This window comes from Bos javanicus, chromosome 11 (genome assembly GCF_032452875.1).
Source record: "Bos javanicus breed banteng chromosome 11, ARS-OSU_banteng_1.0, whole genome shotgun sequence".
Lineage (NCBI taxonomy): Eukaryota > Metazoa > Chordata > Mammalia > Artiodactyla > Bovidae > Bos > Bos javanicus.
In genome coordinates this window covers 26,228,905-26,251,827 of record NC_083878.1, presented here as the reverse complement: position 1 = coordinate 26,251,827, position 22,923 = coordinate 26,228,905, and the positions used below count along the sequence as shown (strand labels likewise).

Here is a 22,923-nt window from a genome sequence, read left to right as displayed (position 1 = left end):
AGGATAACACCAGAGAAATTGGAGATGACTTTGGGGAGGATTGGGACATGGGGCCATTTGCTTGGCAGAGGCTATTTATGGGTTTGCAAAGGGATGGATATGGATGGGATGGGCTTATGAATGAGCTCCCAAGGGGGAAAAATGATGATTCTCTTAATTTAGATAAGCATCTGTTCAGATTTAATTTTATGTTTGAATTTTAGCCAAAAACCACAGTTTTTGCCGATGTAGCAAAACCTACTTAGGAACTCTTTAAGGAAGGTTGAAACAGCTTTTTAACGGTTGAATATATATATTACCTAGTTTTTTCTTCAGTCTGTGAGAATGGTGTTATTCTTCACTTGCATGCTTATAATAGAATTTCACATCTCTGAAAGTTGCTGTCTAATTGTGCAGCTTTAATGTTACCTGTAATGCCTAGATGTATTAGACTATATGGATGTCTTCCTAATTAGTGAGGACTGAGTATGTAAGCGATGATTTCTGCCTTTGCAGAATTGCTGCTTCAATATTCTATAGGCAGGACCAGCACATTAAACAGCCCAGCCTTTAGTCATAATGGAGTGTTGTAAGGTTTGCTATTAAAACTTTAAAAGCTTTCATTTTCAGTAGCAAAGGCTTTTGGGCAAGTTGCTTTTAAACGCAGAAATGATAAACAAGTTTTTTCTACTTTTTGTATTTTTATTTTATTTTTTGGCCATTACACACAGCATTTGGACTCTTAAGTTCCCAACCAGGGATCGAACCCCATGCCTGCTGCAGTGGGAGTATGGAGTCTTAACTACTGGACCACCAGGGAAGTCCCTGATAAACCATTTTAAAACATCAAAAAATTAAATTTTCTCCCCATATCAATAAGCTCATTTTTGTAAAAAGCTTATATTTCTGTAGAGATAGAGATCAGGATAAAATACTTTTTTTAATTTCAAGAGGTTGCTTTTTGAGCAGAATCTGATCAATGTTTAATTGACTGCTACCCTACTTGTATGTTAGGTTATCCTGTGAAAACAACAAGAAACTGATATAATTTCACATCTGTTTTCATCTGTTCAGTTGGAGACTGACTGAGAGCAGAAGTCATGAGCCCGCTTTCCGTGCCTCCCACCGACTGATAACCTCCAGTGGTCACTGGGATGTGCCTCCAATGGGCAGGATGGTGTTGGCACTATCCATATTACCTTAGTTGTGCTCCATGGCTGACAATAGCTCCCAGTTAAAAAAAAAAAAATTTCAGGTTTCTTTTTTTCAATTCCATCTAAAGCAGGAAGAAGAATAAAGCCAATTCAGTCTTAATCTAATTTAACTAGCTTATGCTGTTGTGGAATATTAATAGCTGATACATCAGAACTTGGCAATATAATGAGTATTACTCGGGGCAGAGGGTGTGCATGGGAACCACTTTTGATGTCTCAGAAGTCATGAATTGTACAGAAGGCAAATTCTGTATGGGAATATGATTTCAGTTCCAAGGTCTCCTGCTTCCTTTGGGTAGACATATGGTGATCTGTTCTCGAGCCTTCACTCTTTGACACACATGCGCATCTGTAGATGCAAGCTCCAGTGTGGTTAAGTTCTTGGGTTGGTGTCTAACAGTATGACCTTAAAAAAAAGAAGGAAATTATTTATCCGTACATTAGTTTCCCACATATAAATTCGGTACCTCAGAAGGTTAGTTGTGAGTGTGACTGCTTGATCTGTGTCTGGAGTGTAGAAAGTGCTCAACACACGTAATAAAAACTTGATAAATGCTAGTTACTATCATCAACATGATTATCGTAACTGTTATTTGATCTACTTGTAGGAAGAGCCCTCTTAGCTGACAGTATTGCTGGCTAATATGAATATTCCAAAGTTGATTATCTGTGTATGACCACCAGTTAAGATTTTATCAAGCCTATTTTCTATAGATAAAATTTTTTATTTCCTGTGTGTTCATATGTATCTGTAAAATTTTACTGAATATACCTTTTAACCTTTTTTTCCCTTTCCCCATTTAAGAATCACTGATTTAAAGTATAGATTTGGAGTAACAATAAATTTTTTATTCAGTAATAAATATAAATTTGTGATGTCTTTGATCGTGTCACTTTTAATAGTGTGTTTAATTATTACCGTTTCCCTATTCTTCTGTTAATGATGGACTGTTCTTATTTGAAAAGCTGCTTTGAGAGTCTTAGTTTTGTGTAGGTTGCATTGCCTTAATTGCTAGAGAGCCATGAAGTTTTCTTCGGTAGCAGTGATTGTTATGTTAAGCATTACATGTTCCCTCCAGTCCACCACGTATTTAGTTTAATTATTTTGCTACTCTGGCACTTAAGTGAGTAACTCAGAAGGATATTCCATATTTATCCATAATCAAATACTTGTAAGTTTGATATTAAAAAAACAAACTCCCGTGGAGAGTCTCCCTGGGAACCTGATAAGGTTTCTTTTCTCTGAAAAATCAGTGTAAGAAAATATCCGCATGGTATTTAATCATGTAAAATAAATTTGTCTCTGTGTGAGCTGAATGTTCCAGGTTGGCTGTTCATCTTGTATGATCAAACCTTTTTGGATTAGAAAGAGATACTGTTTTCAAGAAAGAATCTTTGGGATATTAGAAGATTTTTGATAATCATGAATCTTTGGAGTGTAATAAAATCTGGGGAAGTGTGAATGCGGGTAAAAGTTACATAGTTTTGGAAAGTCTGTAATTTTTTAAATTCTTCCTTATTTATATTTCTCTAAACTTGTCAACTTCCTTGAAATTTGTCACTAAATGTTATCCCTGAATGGAAGCTGCTTTCTATCAGTAACATTTGCATTTTCTGTGTGACTTAAAGAAGACATTTCTCTGGTCTATGATATAGTCAAATAATTTTTTTTTCAAATTTCACATAGAGTATTAATATTTAATATAGAATAAAAGTATTCATAGCTTTTTGTGTGTAGTCATTGGGTGCTCATATTTAAAAGCTAGTTCTCAAACTGTATTGTCAGTACATTTCATATAAGAAAAACTGTCGCCTGCTTTTCTATTATAGATGCTCTGACAACACTAAAAACAGCCTTAGATCTGGACCAGATACCATCTCGATTAGCAGTGACCCGCCTTATTCAGGCATGTGCCCTGAAGGGTGATACAGAAAGCGTACAGGACATTCAGAAGTTGGTAAATGGACTCGAGGATTCAATTGGACTTTCTCGTATGGTTTTCATCAATAACATTGCTTTAGCACAAATAAAGAAGTGAGTATCTTCAAACTTTCTTTTCTTTCACTGTACACACTGGAAGGAACATTATCTCAAATACCACCTTTTAAAAACTAGGCAGGCTATTAGAAACCGTGTCAACTGTAGAGAAAATAGTGTGTCCGTTGCTGCCTATTTTATAATTGTCAGGGAATAATTTTGTGTTACAAAATATGTTTTAGCTGTAAATTAAATCGTAAACAACATTGATCAAAATTTTCAAATTCATAAAATTTGCCCCACAGTTGGTAACTTTCCTCACTCATACATGCCAGGCCCTTGTTGAAACACTTCTTTACGAAAGTGAAAAATAAGTTCATTCGAATGTCAGCAACACTTGACAGTGACACTCTGCCAGAACATCATGAAATGGGGGGCCCAACAAGCTCGTTAAAAACACGCCTTTCTCTTTTGTCCACTCTCCTGTTCATCCACCCCTGTCAACACACACCCACACAGAGGGAGGTATTTACAGGTGATTCTCTTACCACCATTTCTAGATTGCTTATTGAGAATCACTATTCTAGAAATAAATAAGAACTTGATTTTTATTAGCCTCACTGGTGAAGTTAAAGATTCATGTGGGTAACTATGAAATTGACATTCTGCATGCTTTTAGGGAAAAAAATATTCGTTAGCAATTACTCTTACATACAGGTAATGGCTTGTGATACTGAAATGTCTTATTGGCTTTTATGGGGTTTTTGTTTTTTCCTCTTTCTTTGGACAGAAGTTGTTTGGTTTTTCCCCCTTTTAAAACTGTTTCCCCATATAGAACTTTTAACTTTAGTAAGAAAATGTGATTATTATTTTAAGTTAGAAAATTCCAGAAAATTATTTAAGAAAGATCTGGATGAATTTTAAATGTTACATTAAATGTTAAATGTTAAATAATCAGAGTTTTATATGATGTGGAGATGTTTTTATTAACTATCAAATATAATTGACTATTAAATAATTCTCTAACTAAAACCCTTAAGAAAAATTTATTGTAATGGGGTTCATTTTAAGAGAATTCTTGTTTCAGGTGATAATTCCAACATAAAATTGATGATTTGGATTTGGAGTACCATACCATAAACTGTAAAGTATCAGTTAAAGAGCACCTTAACCAAAAAGTTAGTCATAAAGATACTTTTCATCATAAGTTGTTTAATAAGGCCATGTAATTAATTTTTTAAGAATGAGGTATGAAGATACTTTGTTCAGAGAACTTTGATATAAATTGAATATTTTTCGAATGTTGTATATCACCTGAAAAGAACAAATTGTTGTGACTGTGGGTTGAGAGACCTGAAAATGTACCTTTTGCAGACATCATCAGCAATTTTAAGAATCCTGAGATTAACATTATCTTTATTACTTCATGCAGTAGTGACCAGTTATAGATTATAACGCCAAAGTATAAAGTATAAAAGATTTTATTTCATATCCAAACAGCTGCAAAAACAAAACTTTGAAATACAGTAATTTTTTAAGTTACTGTCTTTAATTCTTCTGTATATAGTTGGTTGTTCTTTTCTCTAGAGCAGTGTTTTAAAATAAGCAGCTGCTTCAATTGTTTGTCGCAGCATAAAGCACCCCGTGATTGCCTTTGCCACGTAAATGTAATTTGGTTCAACTTGTATAATGTTTTTTATCTGGTTAATTATAAATATATTGTCTTTTTTTCCCCTAAAGTGCTTGCATGTGTAAATACTAAATTACCTGTACTGAAACTGCCTGTGATGTTAATATAAAAGCAAATATTTCTTTATAATTTATTTTACTTTCTTTTACAGTAATAACATAGATGTTGCAATAGAAAGCATTGAAAATATGCTTACTTCAGAGAACCAAACCGTGGACCCTCAGTACTTTGGCTTGGCATACTTATTCCGAAAAGTCATAGAGGGACAGTTGGAACCAGCACTTGAAAAGAGTAAGTGAGCTCTTCTGGTCGGAGAGCAAAGAAGCACTTTCTCTAGCCTGTCTGGACTGACTGTCTTTGGTGAGTGAGTTATACCATTGTTTAAATGAAAGATTTTTCTTGTCCTTTTTTTTTCTTCAGTAAGCATCATGGCGGAGAGATTGGCCAATCAGTTTGCAGTTTACAAACCTGTAACTGATCTCTTCCTTCAGCTTGTGGATTCAGGCAAGGTGGATGATGCCAGAGCTCTCCTGCAGGTAATGACCCACCACACGTGGAGCAGTGAGGCTTTGTGACTTGTGTGAAGTCAGCTGAGAAATTACTAGGGTTGGGTATGTGGTGGAAGACTGGAAGTGAAGTGCAGCACTGCTAGCACGTTTAAATTCAGTGTGAATCAAGGTTACCTGACAAGGACTGGATTGTATGTTACAGCTTGCTGGTTTTAAAGATGCCAAATTGGACTGGAAATGTCTTTAGAGTTAAATGGGGGTGGAAAGAGACATGTTTTGCCAAAATGATTTAAAGACAAATGTTTCAGCGCAGATAGGTATTGCAAAACAGTTCCTTTGATTTCCTAGTTTAATTTCTCTAGCGCTCTAAATACTGTGCGTCACCATGGCAACACAGTTTGCAAACAAAAAGTAGGAAATGTTTGCTTTTCAAGTACTGCTTCTCTTGAATACTCAAACACTCTTGGTGCCTTATTCAAGATTTATTAAGAGTCAAATTTGCTTTCTATTCACTTGTGTGTCACAGACACATTAAATGACAAATGCAGGTCTCTGTGGCCCGCACTCTCAGTTAAATTAGCAATCTTCAGGGAAGGAGACAACTGCATTCATGCCATTTTAACAGCACTAAATATAAAGCCGCGCCAAGTGCCGACAGAACGGTGGGTGATCGGAGCTGCCACTGGTAATGTACACAAACAGGCACCGCCAGGGAGCCCCTTCCCAGCAGGTGGCAGTCAAACAGTCACCGTGATCCAGCCAACGGCTGTGTTTGTGTAGACTCCCTGTGTCAAATTGAGGCCTGGGACCAATTTCTGATAGTAAATAGTATTACATTCACTTGTGTTTTTGCTAGCTGTGACACATCTTAGGTAGCAGATAGGGAAGGAGAAAGTGAACTCACCTGCTTGTGATCCTGAAGGGTCATCCAGTTCGAGAGTGGAATCCAAGCCATTTGTAAAAGGAATTCCTAAGAAATTTCTCTGTGTTAACAGTTTTGTGAAAAGTATAAATTGGCACTGCCTCTAAGGCTTTTTTTCCTTTTGTTCCTGGAGAGACAGAAATTCCAATTATTTGAGAATTTTCTTGTTTACTTTTTTTTTTTCCCCTTAAAAAATTTTTTTTTGAAACAGAAATGGCAATTTATAATGGGGATTCAAGAATCTTTTCATTGTTCTATCTTCTTGCCTTCTGTGTTAAAAGCTTTATCTTGAAAAGAGTAAATTCTCATGTTTTATCTTTGTATGGTACATACCTAAGTGTACCTACTCAGGTATATGCATGTCTAGCTGAGTATTCATTCAGCTGTGACACATTATTACAATAGCTCTTTAGAAAGATGCACTTGGTATTTCATTTACAAGCTTTTTCTGAGCCATGGTCATCAAGGCTCTACTTAGTAGCCCAGGGTGGGAGGCACTGGGGATGTGATGGCCGCCCTCAGAGCTGCATGTGCCCGCAGCAGCCTGTCCAGAGCGCTTTATGGCAGCCAAGTGCTGCTGCAACAGCATCGTCTTTGCATGTTTGTTCCTTCAATAGACTGTGGTTTCAGATGGTAAGCCCTTCACCCATTCTTTACCTGCCTGCCAAACAGTTAAAGATTATTCTTACTGTAGTGAAGAATGCCTTGTTCACAGATGTCGAAAGCATTCGTTTATAGTGTAAATGTTCTGTGTGTCCCCAAAGTTCTTTTTATACTAGTCGTTTTAGTATTGACAATGTTTTAAAGCTTTGAAAGAGCAATGTGCTTTTAGAAACTTAAGAGAATGACATCTGCGATGAATGTAAACTAAAATATTGTCTTGCCATATTTGATTTTACTATAGCATCTAAGATGGGATAGACACTTGATTTAGCTGGTCTGTCATATAAACTTTTTTTTTTTGAGTTTAACTTTTGTCTCTTTCTCAAGCACTGGCTGTCTGTTGCAATGAAAGCCTTTTATAAAATAGAGAGATTGAAATCAGTCCTTTTGTATGCATAAGTGTAGGTAATTATACTTTAAAGAGAACTTGCTTTGTACATTTTAATTTTTATAAAGAAACGAGCAGTTATCTCCCTGACACCTTATTAAATGTATAATTAACCTTATGATCCCTAGCTCACTTGTGAATGCTTGGCAGTATAATTGGAGAGGCATAGTGTTTCTTTTTTCCCTCTTTCTTTGCAGTCCTAAACCTTATTCTGTGGTTGTTGAAGCATTAGTTTAATTTTTCCCTTTTCTTTTTAAACAAACTTTATACTTGCGGTGCCGAGGACAACATTCACAAAAGCTTGGCAGAGCTTGCACTTGTTTTCTTTTTTTGCTTTGAAACAATTGGTTGACTATTAGGCCTTCCTGTTAGTAATGATACATTACTATATTATTGTGAACTTTCTTAATTGGAAATATTCACCTTGGTCCCCTTGTTTATCAAAACCGTCACTTACTGAATAATGTTTCAATTTTTAGAGGTGTGGTGCAATCGCTGAACAAATCCCGATTCTCTTGGTGTTCTGTATTAGGAATTCTCAGAGATCAGGAAAGGTAAGGTGCTGTACTTGCTGCCAAGGCAATAATGCTATGAGCTAGTCTTGCTCAAAGGTATTGAGTACCATAGAAGAGCTTTTTGATTCAGGACCTTTTCTAAAAACGCTATAGAGATTGAACACTTGCTGGCCTGAACTTGTTTACTTTTTATATTGATGCAAAGTCAATTCTGGCTCCTTGGTTGTATTGGAAATGCAAAACAGGTTCATGCAGTGCATTGAGCCCCAAGAAAGGACTCTTAGGAATAAATGTAAGATACAAATCCCATTGCTTGGGTCGCTGGGTGAGTTTCAAGAGCGCAGAGCCTGAGGGAGCTGCCTGCTCCAGAGCGCCTCCTGTCAGGTCACTCAGGGAGAAACTGCGAGGTGGAGGAGCTCTTTAGCTTATTTATACTAAAAGTGTGTGTGTGTGTGTATGAAACAGAACCAAGTCTTATTGATGTTTATTTTAAAAAAAGAAAAAGAATAAAAGCATATTTCAAAACTGTCCTTTTAGATTTGATTTTACCTGTGAGTGGGCCCCAGAAACCCTGTTTTTAGGTTATTGGGCACATTATAAAGTTCTAAACTGAGCGCCAATTGTAATGTTTGTTTTATGTGAAACATTTAGGTTGTTTCCAACTCTGGAAACTAATTTTCCTTAATTTTCACATAAACACACTTTTCAAAAGAAAAATATTTACCTAATTGCACTTTTCTCTCTGACTCATGTATTTAGTTACAGCAGGCATCGTTTAGGAAGTATTGAGTTGCCCTTTTTTTCCTTTCTATGAGATTAACCTGTAAATGTTAAATCATCCCTAGATTACTGACAATACCTAATACAATGTAAATGCTATGTAAATATTTGCTGGCAACCAGCAAATTCAATATTTGCATTTTTGGACTTTCTAGAATTTTTTTTTTCTTCTGAATATTTTTGGTCCAGGGTTGGTTAAATCCACAGACTTGGAACCCACAGGTAACAGAGGGGCTAACTATACTAAGAGATACAAAAGGGAAATAGTCCATTAAATTGAGTACGCAGTTCTACTGTATTATTGTTAAGTTTTTATGATATAATGTCCATATATCAGTGTCATATTTCACTGTTCTTTTGAATTGTGGTGGTGATACCTATACTTAATTTCCTAGGCACCAGTTATGAAGTCTTTGTTAGAATTGATTCCTGAATTAATTGACAAGGAAGAAGCATACACTTGCCTCATGAAAAGCTATGGTAATGTCTTCATGTAACTGCATTATTTAAGTGATTTAAATATTTGTAGTATAGTCAACAAGTCTTCAGCTCAAAAGCAGTAATCCTGAGTATCAGATAATTGCTTATGGTATAAATAATTTATTTAGCCTTAGGATATGTTTTAAAACTATATTTAAGGGGGTTCCCTGGTGGCTCAGTGGTAAAGGATTTGCCAGGCAATGCAGAAGATGTGGGTTTGATCCCAGATCTGGGAAGATCCCCGCATGCCATGGGGATTAAACCTATGTGCCACAGCTGTTGAGCCTGTGCTCTAGAGCCCAGGAGCTGCAGCTACTGAAGCCCCGTGTGCCCTAGAGCCGGTGCTCTGCAACACGAGAAGCCACTGCAGTGAGAAGCTTGCACACCACCCCTGGAGAGCAGCCTCTGCTCGCCACAACTAGAAAATAGCCCATGCGTCAGCAAAGACCCAGCACAGCCAAAAAAGAAAAAAAAGAAACCCTGTATTTAAAAAAAAAAAAATCTGAAATTATTCTTATAAACCATGTCTGAGCATCTTTTGTGAGGCCCTGCTTTGTTGAGTTACAATCCAGGTTCCTGGAAAGACTTAGAAGTCCACTTGGGTGTACATTCTGGGAACCAGTCCTGCCCCTCCAAGGGCCTGCTGCCTGAAATACAGCGTAAAATGGCTATATGTTGAAGACATCACTTGCCTGTTTGCTCCTTCAGTGGCCTACCTACCTCCTTTTGGAAATAGCAAACACCTTAATTAAAAAGTGGGCCCCAAGGTTTTACCTGAAGTCACAGCTTTGAAATTGTAGTCTTTTAAACAGTTTTCTTCCCTGGTTGCCAGGCGACCACATGTGGAAGGGAACCAGTCTAAAGTTTCCTCAGTAATTAAGATGAATGTCTGCATTTGTAAGTTATGATCAGCTGTCCATCTGAGACCCGCTGTTTTGTTCACTTGAGCCAAAGGGTAAATAAAGAGTTGCTTTGTGGACTTGATTGTTGGCAGGACACCAGACTTAGCAATCAGAATTTTCCATTTTTATATCATGTTCCCCTTATGAGCGGAACATGATATATTTCGAAATAGTGCTATAATCATAAACTTTTTTAAGGTTCAGTTCAGTTCAGTCGCTCAGTCGTGTCCGACTCTTTGCGACCTCATGAATCGCAGCACGCCAGGCCTTCCTGTCCATCACCAACTCCCGGAGTTCACTCAGACTCACGTCCATCGAGTCAGTGATGCTATCCAGCCATCTCATCCTCTGTCGTCCCCTTCCTCCTGCCCTCAGTCCCTCCCAGCATCAGAGTCTTTTCCAATGACTCAACTCTTCACATGAGGTGGCCAAAGTACTGGAGTTTTCAGCTTTAGCATTGGCAGGTATTAGTAATATGTAAGATGAAGTGTAAAACAGCATGAAGTTACTACTAAATTGCGTGACAGTTGGGAGGGAGAAGAGCAGGGAGATCAGGAAGTAAGGAAAGAGAAGATAGAGTTTTGGGAGGAGCTCCCTAGAAGATGCTAGAGCTTGGGTTGAGCACTTGGCAGTGGAAGGAGAAGGCTTTGGTCTCTTAGGGACGGGAACAAGGATTCACACAGAGGAAACTGACTTCACCCAAACTAAAGATCTGTTCAGCTTCAGTGAGAGGTGTGCAGTCATCCTCAGTCCCTTAGGGAGGTCCTTGATTGATCCCTGAACATCCCACTTCATCCTGGAGGCTCACCTTGGTGCTGGTAGAGTTGGGGTTAATTATTCAGCATCAGTGTAGGGTAGATGTTAACAATCTAATGCAAGATCAAAGAGTCAGATCACTAACAATTCTTAGCAGAGCCTGTATAATTTCAACAGTGAACTTAAAAATATTTGCATGTCAGCCACAAGTAGAGAGCCAGGTAAACTTAGCTCCTAGGCTGCTGCATCATCCAATTACATGAAATATTAGTGTAGCTTGTTACACAGATGTATGTAGTTTTTTAATGTATATTAATAATGTATATGAATCTGGGGGGATAGCACTAGCTAACTGTATGCCTCATTTGCATATTTTAGAATAGGAGAATATACTGAAAGTCTTCTGGTGTTGTTTAGCAGCTGATCTTGATGTAGATACAGACCTCCACATTACTTATTTCACATGCCCCTCATCACAAAAGTCACTGAATTAGCCTGATTTCAAAGTGTGGCTTTAAACCGAAGAAGATTGAATGGTGTGCGCTTACTCTGTGATTGGAGACTTCTGTCTGTGGTCAGTTAACTAGCATGGGTCTTTTAAAATAGCTGGGTTGTCATTTGCCTTCTCTCTCATAGTGGGTAATGCTGAGTGAGAGGTGTGGGGAAGGAAGACTGGATTGTAGATCCTGGATATGGTTTTTTTGTTGAAGGTAGTTAAGTATTGGTTTCCTTTAGGATAAAGGGATCCAGGTATCGATGAATGGCTAAGTGTTTGGGAAAAACAAGAAGATAGGTTGACTTTATCTATGATTAATATCTTTTTTTTCTAGTCTTCGACAATGATGTTGCATCTGCTAAAGCACTATATGAAAGTTTGACTGCAAAGAATGTAAAATTGAATGATCTGTTTCTAAAGCGTTACGCAGTTCTGCTGAAGAATGCTGGAGAGTCTGTCCCTTTCACTGAACCTCCTGTGAGTGTTTCTTAATTAAGAGGGGGGAAAAATACCTCTACAGATTTGTGTATGCTTCATAATAATGTGTGAAAAATAAGGTGAATACTTAATTACATGAGGATTAGATCTCTGTGAAGGACCCTCCAGGGAGGGCTTCAGGAACTAAAGTTATGCTATGGGTCTGGCTGCCGCAGAACATAGCCCTCTGAGACCGAGGTTTAAAATACAAGGTCACTCTCAGACCTTCAGCTGTAGGTATGAATTTATCAAATGTCCTTGGGGCAGTTCTCTCTTCATTTCAACTTGAAATAGGATTTAATGGCCTGTATTTCAATAGCTAAGCATATTATGTCACAGTTAATTACTTGTTCATTTCCATTTTTAAATAAGTTGGTTTTTATTTCTTTATCTAGGATTTTTAATTGAAGTATAATTGACATAGCATTATATTAATTTCAAGTGTACAAAATAATTTGATATTTGTAGATACTACAGAATGATCACCACAGTAAGTCCAGTTAACAGTGGCTACCATACATACTCAAAAAATTTTTTTGTGTGTGAAAACTTTCAAGATCTGCTCTCTTAGCTGCTGTAGAATGTGCAGTACAGTATTATTAACTATATATATATATGTATATTATCTCCCCATGGCTTACCCATCTTCATCCTCCCCAACCCTCACCCCTTCCTGCCTCAGGCAACCTTTGTGGCTGCTGCTAAGTCACTTTAGTTGTGTCCGACTCTGTGTGACCCCATAGATGGCAGCCTACCAGGCTCCCTCGTCCCTGGGATTCTCCAGGGAAGAACACTGGAGTGGGTTGCCATTTCCTTCTCCAATGCATGAAAGTAAAAAGTGAAAGTGAAGTCGCTTAGTCGTGTCCGACTCTTAGCGACCCCTGGACTGCAGCCCACCAGCTCCTCCGTCCATGGGATTTTCCAGGCAAGAGTACTGGAGTGGGGTGCCATTGCCTTCTCCGCAGGCAACCTTTAGGCAACCACTAATCTATTCTCTGTATCCATGAGCTTTGTGTTTTTCAGATTCTAGATATAAGTGAGATCACACAGTGTTTATCTTTTTCTGTCTGGCTTTTTTCACTTAGTACAGTACTCTCGGGGTCCATCCTTGCTTGTTGTTGCAAGTGGCAAGACTGCATTCTTTTTATGGCAGAATAATATTCCTGTGTCTGTGTGTGCGACATTTTCTTTATTCATTGATCCATCAATGGGTGTTGAGGTTGTTTCCTTGTCTTGGCTCCTGTTAACTCTGCAGTGAATATGCGGGGAGCATATATCTTTTTTAATAAATGTTTTCATTTTTTTGGATAAACACCCAGAAGTGGAATTGCTAGATCATATGTTAGTTTTCGTTTGGATTTCTTGAGGAGCTGCCATAGTTTTACTCAGTGGCTACACCATGTATGTTCCCACCAACAGTGCACACGGGCTCCTTTTTCTCCATGTCTTCACCAACACTTGTTATTTCTAGTCATATTTTGACAGTAGCCATTCTAACAGATATGAAGGGAGATCCATCTCAGGGTGTTTTTTGTTTGCATTTCCCTGATTGGTGATGTTGAGCAGCTTTTCATGTACCTCTTGGCCATCTGTAGTTCGTTTTTGGAAACATGTCTGTTCAGTTCCATTGTTGCTATTGAGTTATATAAATTTTTTGTATGACAGTTAACCCCCATCAGATAAATACCTTTGCAAATATTTTCTCCCATTCAGTAGGTTGCCTGGGAAATTTTGTTTTACTTGGCTTTGTTTAATAAGAGAAATCATATGTGCAGAATTCCTTTTTACTGTTTCACTGAACTGGAAGTGGCTAAAACATGTTTATTTCAAACCTCTTAACCTTCCCAAGGGAGACTGCAGAGTCTCCCAAGTGTTAACACCTGGACACACAGAGCAGGGGCTCTTGGTGCTTTGACTCTGACTTGGAGGCTATTGGATAGGTGATTTCATGAAACAAAGCAGAGTGCTGAAGCCTTGAGGGGACAGCAGCTGTCATGGGCCCAGCAGTCTGTCCTGCCAGTTGGCAGTACTTTATGATTTCCAAGTTTTGTGCCATCATCTCTTGCTGGTAACTCTTATCTGTAACTTCCCTCCCTTTTTTCTTGTCTACAGGAGAGCTTTGAATTTTATGCAAAGCAGCTAAAGGAGTCAAAGGAAATCCATTTGTGAAGCAAGCCAGCACTATTTTATTTTATGTGTATTTGTGATTCTGTGTCTAAATATTATTTTTTAAATGTGTTTTAGAGGACAAAATAAACAAATAAAAAGTGACTTTGTTTATGTACTTTTATTTATTCATAATGTTGATAATGTTCACCATCTTACTGACCATAACTGCGTATATTAAGTCACTGGACATTTTTGGGTTTTGCCTACACTGTAAATCTATGGCATTTTCTTTGAAGCTCCTGGTGTATGAGGCCATAGTTTTTGAGGGTTCTTCTCCCCATTGACTTTTCAGATCCTCTGCTATTTTGTCCCTTTAGTTGACTTGCTTGTCAGTATTGTTTATCTGAAAAATTTTGGAGCCAGACAAAATGATGCTCAGTGGGCTCTCTGATGCTTAATATTCTATGAAATTCTTTACTTACACACCCCGCATACTTTCCAGTTTGTAAAATGTTGGCGCCAGAGGCATCTGACGTTTAATCAAATCCATCGCTTGTCATTTCCAGTGAGATGCTAAGACTGAAAGAGACTTGCTGGTTCAGGGTGCTCCCTCCAAGCCTTCCCTTCTACCACAGTGGCTCCCACAGACCTCTGTTCACTGAAGTCTCCAGATCTGCGTCTGAGTCATGAGTTTGATCATGAAGTAGAGCAATACATTCCGTTCATCCCGGTTTCAGGTCTTCATCAGCATAAGCTCTACCCTGCACTGGACTTGTTACTTCATGGCACACCCAGTGAATACGTAAATAAGTATATGAAGGAGTGAAATCTTGGTTTGTATTCAGTTTTACCAAAGTTGTCCTCAAGTAGGCCTTCATGCCTGTTAATATCTACACTGTAAGTCATTACTATAAAAGAATCTAAGGCGGGGTGGTCAAGATAGTCTGTCATCTTACTATGTAATGTTGACCTACTTGGGGATTATGGTATTATTTAAAAGTTTAGAATGCTTTAATTGGACTTATGCCCATTTGATGTATTCCTTGTTCATTTGAAATCGGTGATTAGCTACTGTTTTGGTTTCCATGAGGTTGCTTGGTTCCCACCATGTACAAGAAGGGGGACCTTGCCTTGGTGGGAAATAAGCCAGCCCCACGCTGTTTATGCTGCTAACTTGTGTGTTTTGGGGACCAACCGTCCTGCATCTGGGGCCTGCAGGTGTCATGAGAAGAAAGGGTTGACAGAGGGAAGCCAAGGAATAATGTTACGGTGGCAGCAGCCATACTTTTCTTCATCTCTGCTCTGTAGAATTAGACCTGAGGAATGGGGCTCGGTCAGTGCCGAGTCCCAGCCTCCAGAACGCAGTCCTAAGCTTCCCTTTGTGCACTTTTCTGGTGCAGGACCTACGCGTGCTGTTTTGATGATACCTGATTTGCCATGAGCCTCACTCATTTGGGATTCCACTGAAACAGGCTCTGTATTTTGGAGTTATGCCAATCATAGGTTAGTTGAGCTAGATTTTATTAATAGTCATTGACATAGATCTCTAAGATGAGGAACAACCTTGGGGCAAAATCTGAACTTCCCAGTCATTTTTACAGAAACTCAAGAGTACAATCTCATTTACGTGAAGTGACTCTAAGCCAGCCTTGTATAAGGACTCTGGTAGAATGTGGGTCTAGTGCAGAGGAGGTAGATATAAACCGCTTGATGAGCTTTTCCTGCTTAATAACATTTCTAGCAAGCTGAACCATTAAATATATTTCATATATTAAAGAACTATCAAGTCATGTATCTGTAGCACTATATTGGCTTCCCCTTTTAAATGTAAACATTTAACATATAACCATGTGTATTCTAGATGAGCTTATGAGTACTTTCTAAATATCTATTAGCACAGTTGAAATAAATGGGAATATAAATACAATTATAGCAACACTCAGTGGTATCTTTTAGACTCAAATTAGAAGCATACAGGTGATTCTAAAAAGTAAATGTCATAAACCTTGGAAAAGTGTAGTGTTTTATAATACAATTGTATGTGTATTTAAACCTAATATTTTAATGTGAATTGCTTTGAATAAATTGTATTTGAGCAACCTGTGGGCTTGTTCATTTTTATCCTATCAAATTTTTATATAACCACTTTAAGCCATTTCAAGGACTTGAGTCTTAAAATTTTTAATTAAAAATTGTGTGGTGGCCTCTGTTGTGGCCAGAATTTGCTTGTCAAATGGTGCACAGGTTGTGCGTATGAAGTCACTGCTTCTCTCTCTTAAGGATGCGCAGATACTTGAGATCTCCGAGGTCCATGGTTGGTGAGAATTAGAGTTGGATGTGGTAAATGACAAAACAAGGGGGACTTTAAGTGTCAGACAAAGCATTTTAAAGCTGTGTAGTGGAGTGGGCTGCACTCCCCCAGGGCTGCGCGCACACCTGTCTTCCTGCCTTCCCTCTCCTGTGCCTTGTTTGTGAGTGCTTTCTGAGGATGCTTCAGTGTCCCTGCCCGCCTCCCTGCTCTCCAGACCCCCGCAGCTGCTTGAAAGCAGAGCAGAAGCCAGTCACACAGGCTGTGAACTCCCTGAGGGTCAGTGCTTTGTCTCCTGTCTCTGTATCCTAGCCTAGTGCATTCCCCAGTTGTCAGTGGTCAGTTTTGTGGGTTCTCCCATGTGTCACACGCCCCTCCTGCCTGATACCCACAATGAGGTGCTTACAGAAGTTAATTTGCCCGGAATCAGCGATATATGGCCAGGACTCCAGACAGACGTGTACTTATTACTATGAGAATACCAAAAAAACAACAACAACAACAAAAGATGCAATCTTAGACTCAGTTAAAAATCAAATCAGAATCTCTAAACTTTAAGAATATATTTTTAAAACCTTTCACATCAATACAAGTGTTCCAGACTGGATAGCTTGCACTATAAAGGTATTTTCTTCCATTTAATCTAATCCCCAGTGTCTGGCATAATCAGCAAATTTTCAAGTTGCAATAAATTACTAAGCTTTATATTGCAAATGAATCTTCCTGGAACATTTTATTTATTTCTTCAGTCTGTGCAGTGTGTGTCCTCTGCACACTTTTTCTCCTGTCTTCAAGCAAACAGTTTTCATTTAATATTTGTCTTTTTGACAAACCAACCTTTGTGTAGTTTCTGTAAGTGAAAGCAACATTCCTGAAGTATGGTCAAACTAACAGCAGCAGGGGGTTACAAAATCATGGTCATTTATCTCTTTGCTATTGTGCAATCATACATGTGAGTGTTTCCATCCGAAACATACCCTGTTTTCAGGCCTTCAGACTTTTACATAGCCCACATTATGCAGCTTTAGTATTAATAAGGAAAATGGCCGTATTAGCAAGTTGAAAATAGGCACTTATCGGGGTTTTTTTGCATGAAGAAAAGCAACATCATCAGGTCCAAGTAGAGCAAATACACTTAACCAGCTTCAGATCTACCACCCTGCACGTGAGTTTGGACTCTGGATCTTCAAGAGATCAATAACAGATCTCACCAACCCTGCCACTGCCCTGACTCTGGATCTTCAAGAGATCAATAACAGATCTCACCAACCCTGCCACTGCCCTGCACTTGCTGAGATTCTCTCAATCATTTACTTGTGGTTTTTCTCCCCCAAGAACTTGAGCTCTCCCGGTGTTCTGTGGCCCCACCATTCTGGCAGGTGCCCAGTAAGCATCATTGAATGAAATCAACGGGTACCTCACTTGTCCCCCTTTCCAAGGCATGTTGCTTTTATTGTTTCTGTGTGCTGGGGGGTGGGCATTCTTCCTCATACACCTTTTCATAGGAGATAGAGGCACCACCTTTAGCTCGGAACTAGGATCTTGGGGTTGATGCCCGAGGAATTGTCGCAAACCCTGTGTGCCCGCAGGTAAGCATTTCAAGGTTGGCTGCCAGGAGGAAGACAGCTCACAGATGTGTGATGAAATCAGACAACCTCAAGCTGAGCACAAGCACAGTGCAGGAGTGGACTCAAACACAAAGAGCTGCGTTTTTAACATGGGACCATGATGGGGCTTTTTAGCAGTTTGGGGAAACACGAAACAACCACAACTGTGAGCACCATCACCTGGAAAGCTGAGAAGTATTATCCAGTCTTTGAGTTGGTAAGTATTTAAAAGTCTCAACCCAGTGCTTAAAACACGATTGTTTTAATTATTAGCTGCTAACAACCACATGCACGGCTACTTCCAGGCTGCCACCAGAAAATGGGCTGTGCTCCATCTGCCTGCCTCCTGCCCTACCCAGGCAGACTATGGGATAAAGACAGGCTCCATACCCTGGCCACTTTAGAAGAACCAGTCATTTTATCAACACAGATGACAGATCATTTGAGATTTGAATTACCTAGTTTAGACTATTTGCAAATCAGGATGCTTTCAGGCATGAGAATTGGATGTAAATAAGCAGAGATCAGCCAGCAAGATGCTTCCTTACTCCTGCATACCAGCATCCCAAGCCCTTGCTCTCTCCTTCAGAGCCTGCTTGGTGCTCCAGCTCCCTGACTAGGCCTGAAGGAGAGGGGCCCAGGGCAGCTGTGCTAAACTCTGCCCAGTGACTAATTTACATCTCAGCAGAACCCCCTAGCCCCAGGTTTGTAGTTCACACTTGGATTTGGTACAGATTTAAAGATCACTGCTGCTAGCTGTTTAATCTGGGATCAAAACGAGAAGAAAGTGGGAGGAAAGAAACAAACGCAAGATCTGCTTCTGTGAGCCTGACCGAGGAGATCAGCTTGACCAAGGGAATGATTGCGTCTTAAATAATCTTTCTTTATAGGAATGAAAGCAATTTTAAAAAAATCTCATCAGGAAACATTTGAGTCAATATAAAGGTAATTATTTTCTGCTTAATTAAAATTTCCCTGTCAATAGCACAAGTTGAAATCAGAGGGCTTAAAAATGCAAATTTCAAACGCTTTACCTTTTGATCAAAGGTCTGCAAACTACAGCCTCAGGTCAAATCTGCACGCCGCCTGTTTTTGTAAATAATGTTTCACTGGAACACAGCCACACCACCCAGACTTCAGAGATGTCTGTGGCGCCTTCGCACTGTGACAGCCAATGTAAGTAGTTGCGACAGACTGTATGGCCCACAAAGACAACTATTTGCTTTCTGACCCTTAAAGGGGAAAGATTGCAACCCTGCTTTTTTTTTTTTTTTTTTAATTATAGCTGATTTGCAATATTATGTTAGTTTCAGGTGTACAGCAAAGTGATTCAGTTACATGTATACATTTTAAGTTTATTTTCCATTGTAAGTTATTCGTCGTCGTGAAGTTGCTCAGTCGTGTCCGACTCTGCGACTCCATGGACTGTCGCCTACCAGGGTCCTCAGGCGACAGGCGATGGAGTTTTTCAGGCAAGAGTACTGGAGTGGGTTGCCATTTCCTTCTCCAAGGGATCTTCCCGACCCAGGGATCGAACCTGGATTGTAAGTTATTACAAGATAACAAGTATAGTTCCCTGGTCTGTATAGTAAATTCTTGTTGCGTCTCTATTTTATGTGTACTAGTTTGTATCTGCTAATCCCATAAATTCAGTTCAGTTCAGTTCAGTCACTCAGTCACATCCGACTCTTCGAGACCCCGTGGATCGCAACACACCAGGCCTCCCTGTCCATCTCCAACTCTGGGAGTTTATTCAAACTCATGTCCATTGAGTCAGTGATGCCATCCAACCATCTCATCCTCCATTGTCCCCTTCTCCTCCCACCTTCAATCTTTCCCAGTATCAGGGTCTTTTCAAATGAGTCAGTTCTTCGCATCAGGTGGCCAAGGTATTAGAGTCTCAGCTTCAGCATCAGTGCTTCCAATGAATATTCAGGACTGATCTCCTTTAGGATGGACTGGTTGGATCTCCTTGCAGTCCAAGGGACTCTCAAGAGTCTTCTCCAACACCACAGTTCAAAAGTATCAATTCTTCGGTGCTCAGCTTTCTTTATAGTCCCATACTCCTAATTTATATTCCGCCGGCCTTCCCCTTTGGTAACTGTAAGTTTGTGTTCTATGTCTACAAGTCTGCTTCTGTTTTGTATATAAAGTCATTTGTATTATTTTTTAGGTTCCACGTGTGTGACATCACATAATATTTATCTGTCTGCCTGACTTGACTTAGTATGATATTCTCTTAAGTCCATCCATGTTTCTGCAGATGGTACTGGAGTGGGGCTCTGTCCAAGGCCAGAGAGTGGACTCTTATTTAACACCAGGAAGTAAACTGAGGAGTCACACGGACTGACCAAGCAAAAGACTTGGTTGGAAAGCGGCACCTATGTGAAGAACAGCAGGGAAAGGGAACAGCTCTGCCGCGTGACTCAGTGTCAGGTTTGACAGTGATGGGGTTAGCCTTCCAGGTTGTCTTGGCCAATCATCATTCCTGTGCCTACATTTGGTCCTGGGCCTTGGGGTTCTTCCTGGTAGTGTATGCATCTCTCAGCCATGATGGATTCCAGAGTGAGGGTTTCTGGGAGGTTGGCAGGACATATTATGGGCTGGCATCTCCTCCCTCCTTTTGGCCCCTCCTGAATTCTCCTCAGTTTTTCGTGGTAGCACTAATATTTTTTATCAGGACCTCTTGTTGTGAGACAACTCATGCAAGTGGTTATTATCATGCCTGGCCAAGCCAGGCGGTTTCGGTCGACAGTTTCCTCGCACACATGTATTTCATTCTTATTTATGGCTGAGTGAAATAGTTTGGCCACCTCATGTGAAGAGCTGACTCATTGGAAAAGACCCTGATGCTGGGAGGGATTGGGGGCAGGAGGAGAAGGGGACGACAGAGGATGAGATGGCTGGATGGCATCACTGACTCGATGGACGTGAGTTTGAATGAACTCCGGGAGTGGGTGATGGACAGGGAGGCCTGGCGTGCCGTGATTCATGGGGTCGCAAAGAGTCAGACACGACTGAACGACTGAACTGAACTGAACTGAACGTTCTGTTTAGTGTATGTATGTATATACACCACATATTCTTAAACCAGTCGTCTGTTGATGGGCACTTCAGTTATTTCCATGTCTTCAGTGTTGTAAACAGTGCTGCTGTGAACATTGGAGTGTTTCTACCTTTTCAGATTAGAGTTTTATCTTTTCTTTATATATGCCCAGGAGTGGGACTGGTGGATCATCCTGTAGCTCTATTTTTAGTTTTTTGAGAAACTTCCACACTGCACCACACTTTTCCATAGTGGCTACGCCAATTTACATTCCCATGAACAAGTGTAGGAGGTTCCCTTTTCTCCACAAGCTCTCCAGCATTTATAATTTGTAGACTTTTTGATAATAGCCATTCTGACTGATGTGAGGTGCTACCTCATTGTATTTATTTGCATTTTCCTAAAAACTAGTGATACTGAGCATATTTTCATGTGCCTGTTGCCCATCTGCATATCTTCAGCCCAATTTTTGCTTGTTTTTTTTTTTAATTGCTGGTGAGTTGTATAAACTGTTTGTGTATTTTGGATATTAACACCCTGTCGATAGTATCATTTGCAAATATTTTCTCCCGTAAGTTGTTTTTTCCTTCTGTTGATGGTTTCCTTTGTTGTCCAAAAGGTTTTAAGTTTGACTGGGTCCCATTTTTTAATTTTTGTTTTTATTTCTTTTGCCTTGGGAGGCTGACCTAAGAAAATATTGCTTTATGTTGCTTTATAATATTGCTTTATAATAATTCTTTATGTTCAGGAATGTTTTCTATGTTCTCGTCACAACCCCTGCTTTTAATAATTACACAGAAGCAGATCTCTACCCTTTTAGAGCAGGGAGGGCTCACTGAACTGTGTGCATGCCTCGAGAACCGTGGTTCTTCTCCCTGGCCTCCCATCCCCTGAGGAGCATTTTTAAAAACAGACCAGTGGAACGAATCTCTGAGGGGGTACATGCACACTGGTATTTAGTAAGCTCCAGGATACAGAGAGAGAAAAAAAAGGTCCTGCTGGAGTTTCTGCATCTCTCCTGCCTTGGCACCTTGCCCCTTGTTCCGTGACCCCGCAGTCCTGCACACCATAGCCCACTGAGTTACTAAAACCTTTTGCAGAATGAAATCACATGATGTACCTTGGTGACCGTCAACTCTCCCTACATGCTGGAATCACTGGGGAGTTAAAGAAAAAATCCCGTGGTCTTCCCCCTTCTCCATTCAGGCCTAAAGCCACTAGGTGACCACAGCCTGGGTGTTGGGGGCTATGGGCTGTGAATGGGGGTGGGAGAGATGTGTGATGGGCCAGAGTAGGGTGAGAAGGGCATCTCTGCTGACTTGGAGACAGCTTGATTTGGGAGTCAGAGTCTTAGCAGGGTATCCACACAGGCGAAGGAGTACGGTGTAGTTGGGAGATTTGTTATATACAGGAGATGAACAAAATAAGCGAAAATATTAAGGTTAGTGAAAGCCAGGTTTCCTACAATGGGAGGAGGGAGTTACAATTGTGAAAAGAGAAGAAGAATCCACTCTGTGGTGGTAGATTGGAATTGGATGTATCGGTGTGGGAGAAAAATATTAATATATATAAAAATTTGGACAGAGGCTTCCCGGGTGGCTCAGATGGTAAAGCGTCTGCCTGTAAGGCGGGAGACCTGGGTTCGATCCCTGGGTTGGGAAAATCCCCTAGAGAAAGAAATGGCAACCCATTCCCAGTACTCTTGCCTGGAAAATTCCATGGATGGAGGAGCCTGGTAGGCTACAGTCCATGGGGTTGCAAAGAGTTGGACACGACTGAGCAACTTCACTGGTTCACTGGTGTGTACACGTGCAAATGTATATATTCCCACTGAGGGCCTGGAAACAGTGACGCCCCAATGGCAATGAGCGTACTTATCACTCATATCTTGGCTTCTAATGGCTTCTAAATGGCATTTTCCCCTGAAAGGAACCAAGATTCTTTAGAGAAATGTCTGCTTCCATGATTGAGGGGTGGTGGGGTGGGAAAGTACAAGATGAGTCTGAAACAGTTGCAAAAGTGTTCAGAGAATGAGGAGGACTTATCAAAAGGAGGCAGGAGCCAGCTTGAAGAGGCTCTCATGGCCACGTCAGGGACAGTTTGC

At 40.0% G+C, this 22,923-nt stretch overlaps 2 protein-coding genes across 2 annotated transcripts in view; one reads left to right on the top strand and one right to left on the bottom strand.

The window, feature by feature from the left end:
• The window catches only part of LRPPRC (leucine rich pentatricopeptide repeat containing), a 99,422-nt gene extending 85,402 nt beyond the window's left edge, over positions 1–14,020 (top strand). Inside the window, exons 32-38 of the mRNA XM_061432216.1 lie at positions 3,024–3,228; positions 5,013–5,152; positions 5,282–5,397; positions 7,823–7,897; positions 9,034–9,118; positions 11,607–11,749; positions 13,862–14,020. Of these exons, the coding sequence (XP_061288200.1) occupies positions 3,024–3,228; positions 5,013–5,152; positions 5,282–5,397; positions 7,823–7,897; positions 9,034–9,118; positions 11,607–11,749; positions 13,862–13,918 (821 nt within the window). The 3' untranslated portion in view covers positions 13,919–14,020. The remainder of the gene's footprint in view (positions 1–3,023; positions 3,229–5,012; positions 5,153–5,281; positions 5,398–7,822; positions 7,898–9,033; positions 9,119–11,606; positions 11,750–13,861) is intronic.
• The window catches only part of PLEKHH2 (pleckstrin homology, MyTH4 and FERM domain containing H2), a 524,875-nt gene that overhangs the window by 292,441 nt on the left and 209,511 nt on the right, over positions 1–22,923 (bottom strand). The gene's annotated exons all lie outside the window — the stretch shown is intronic.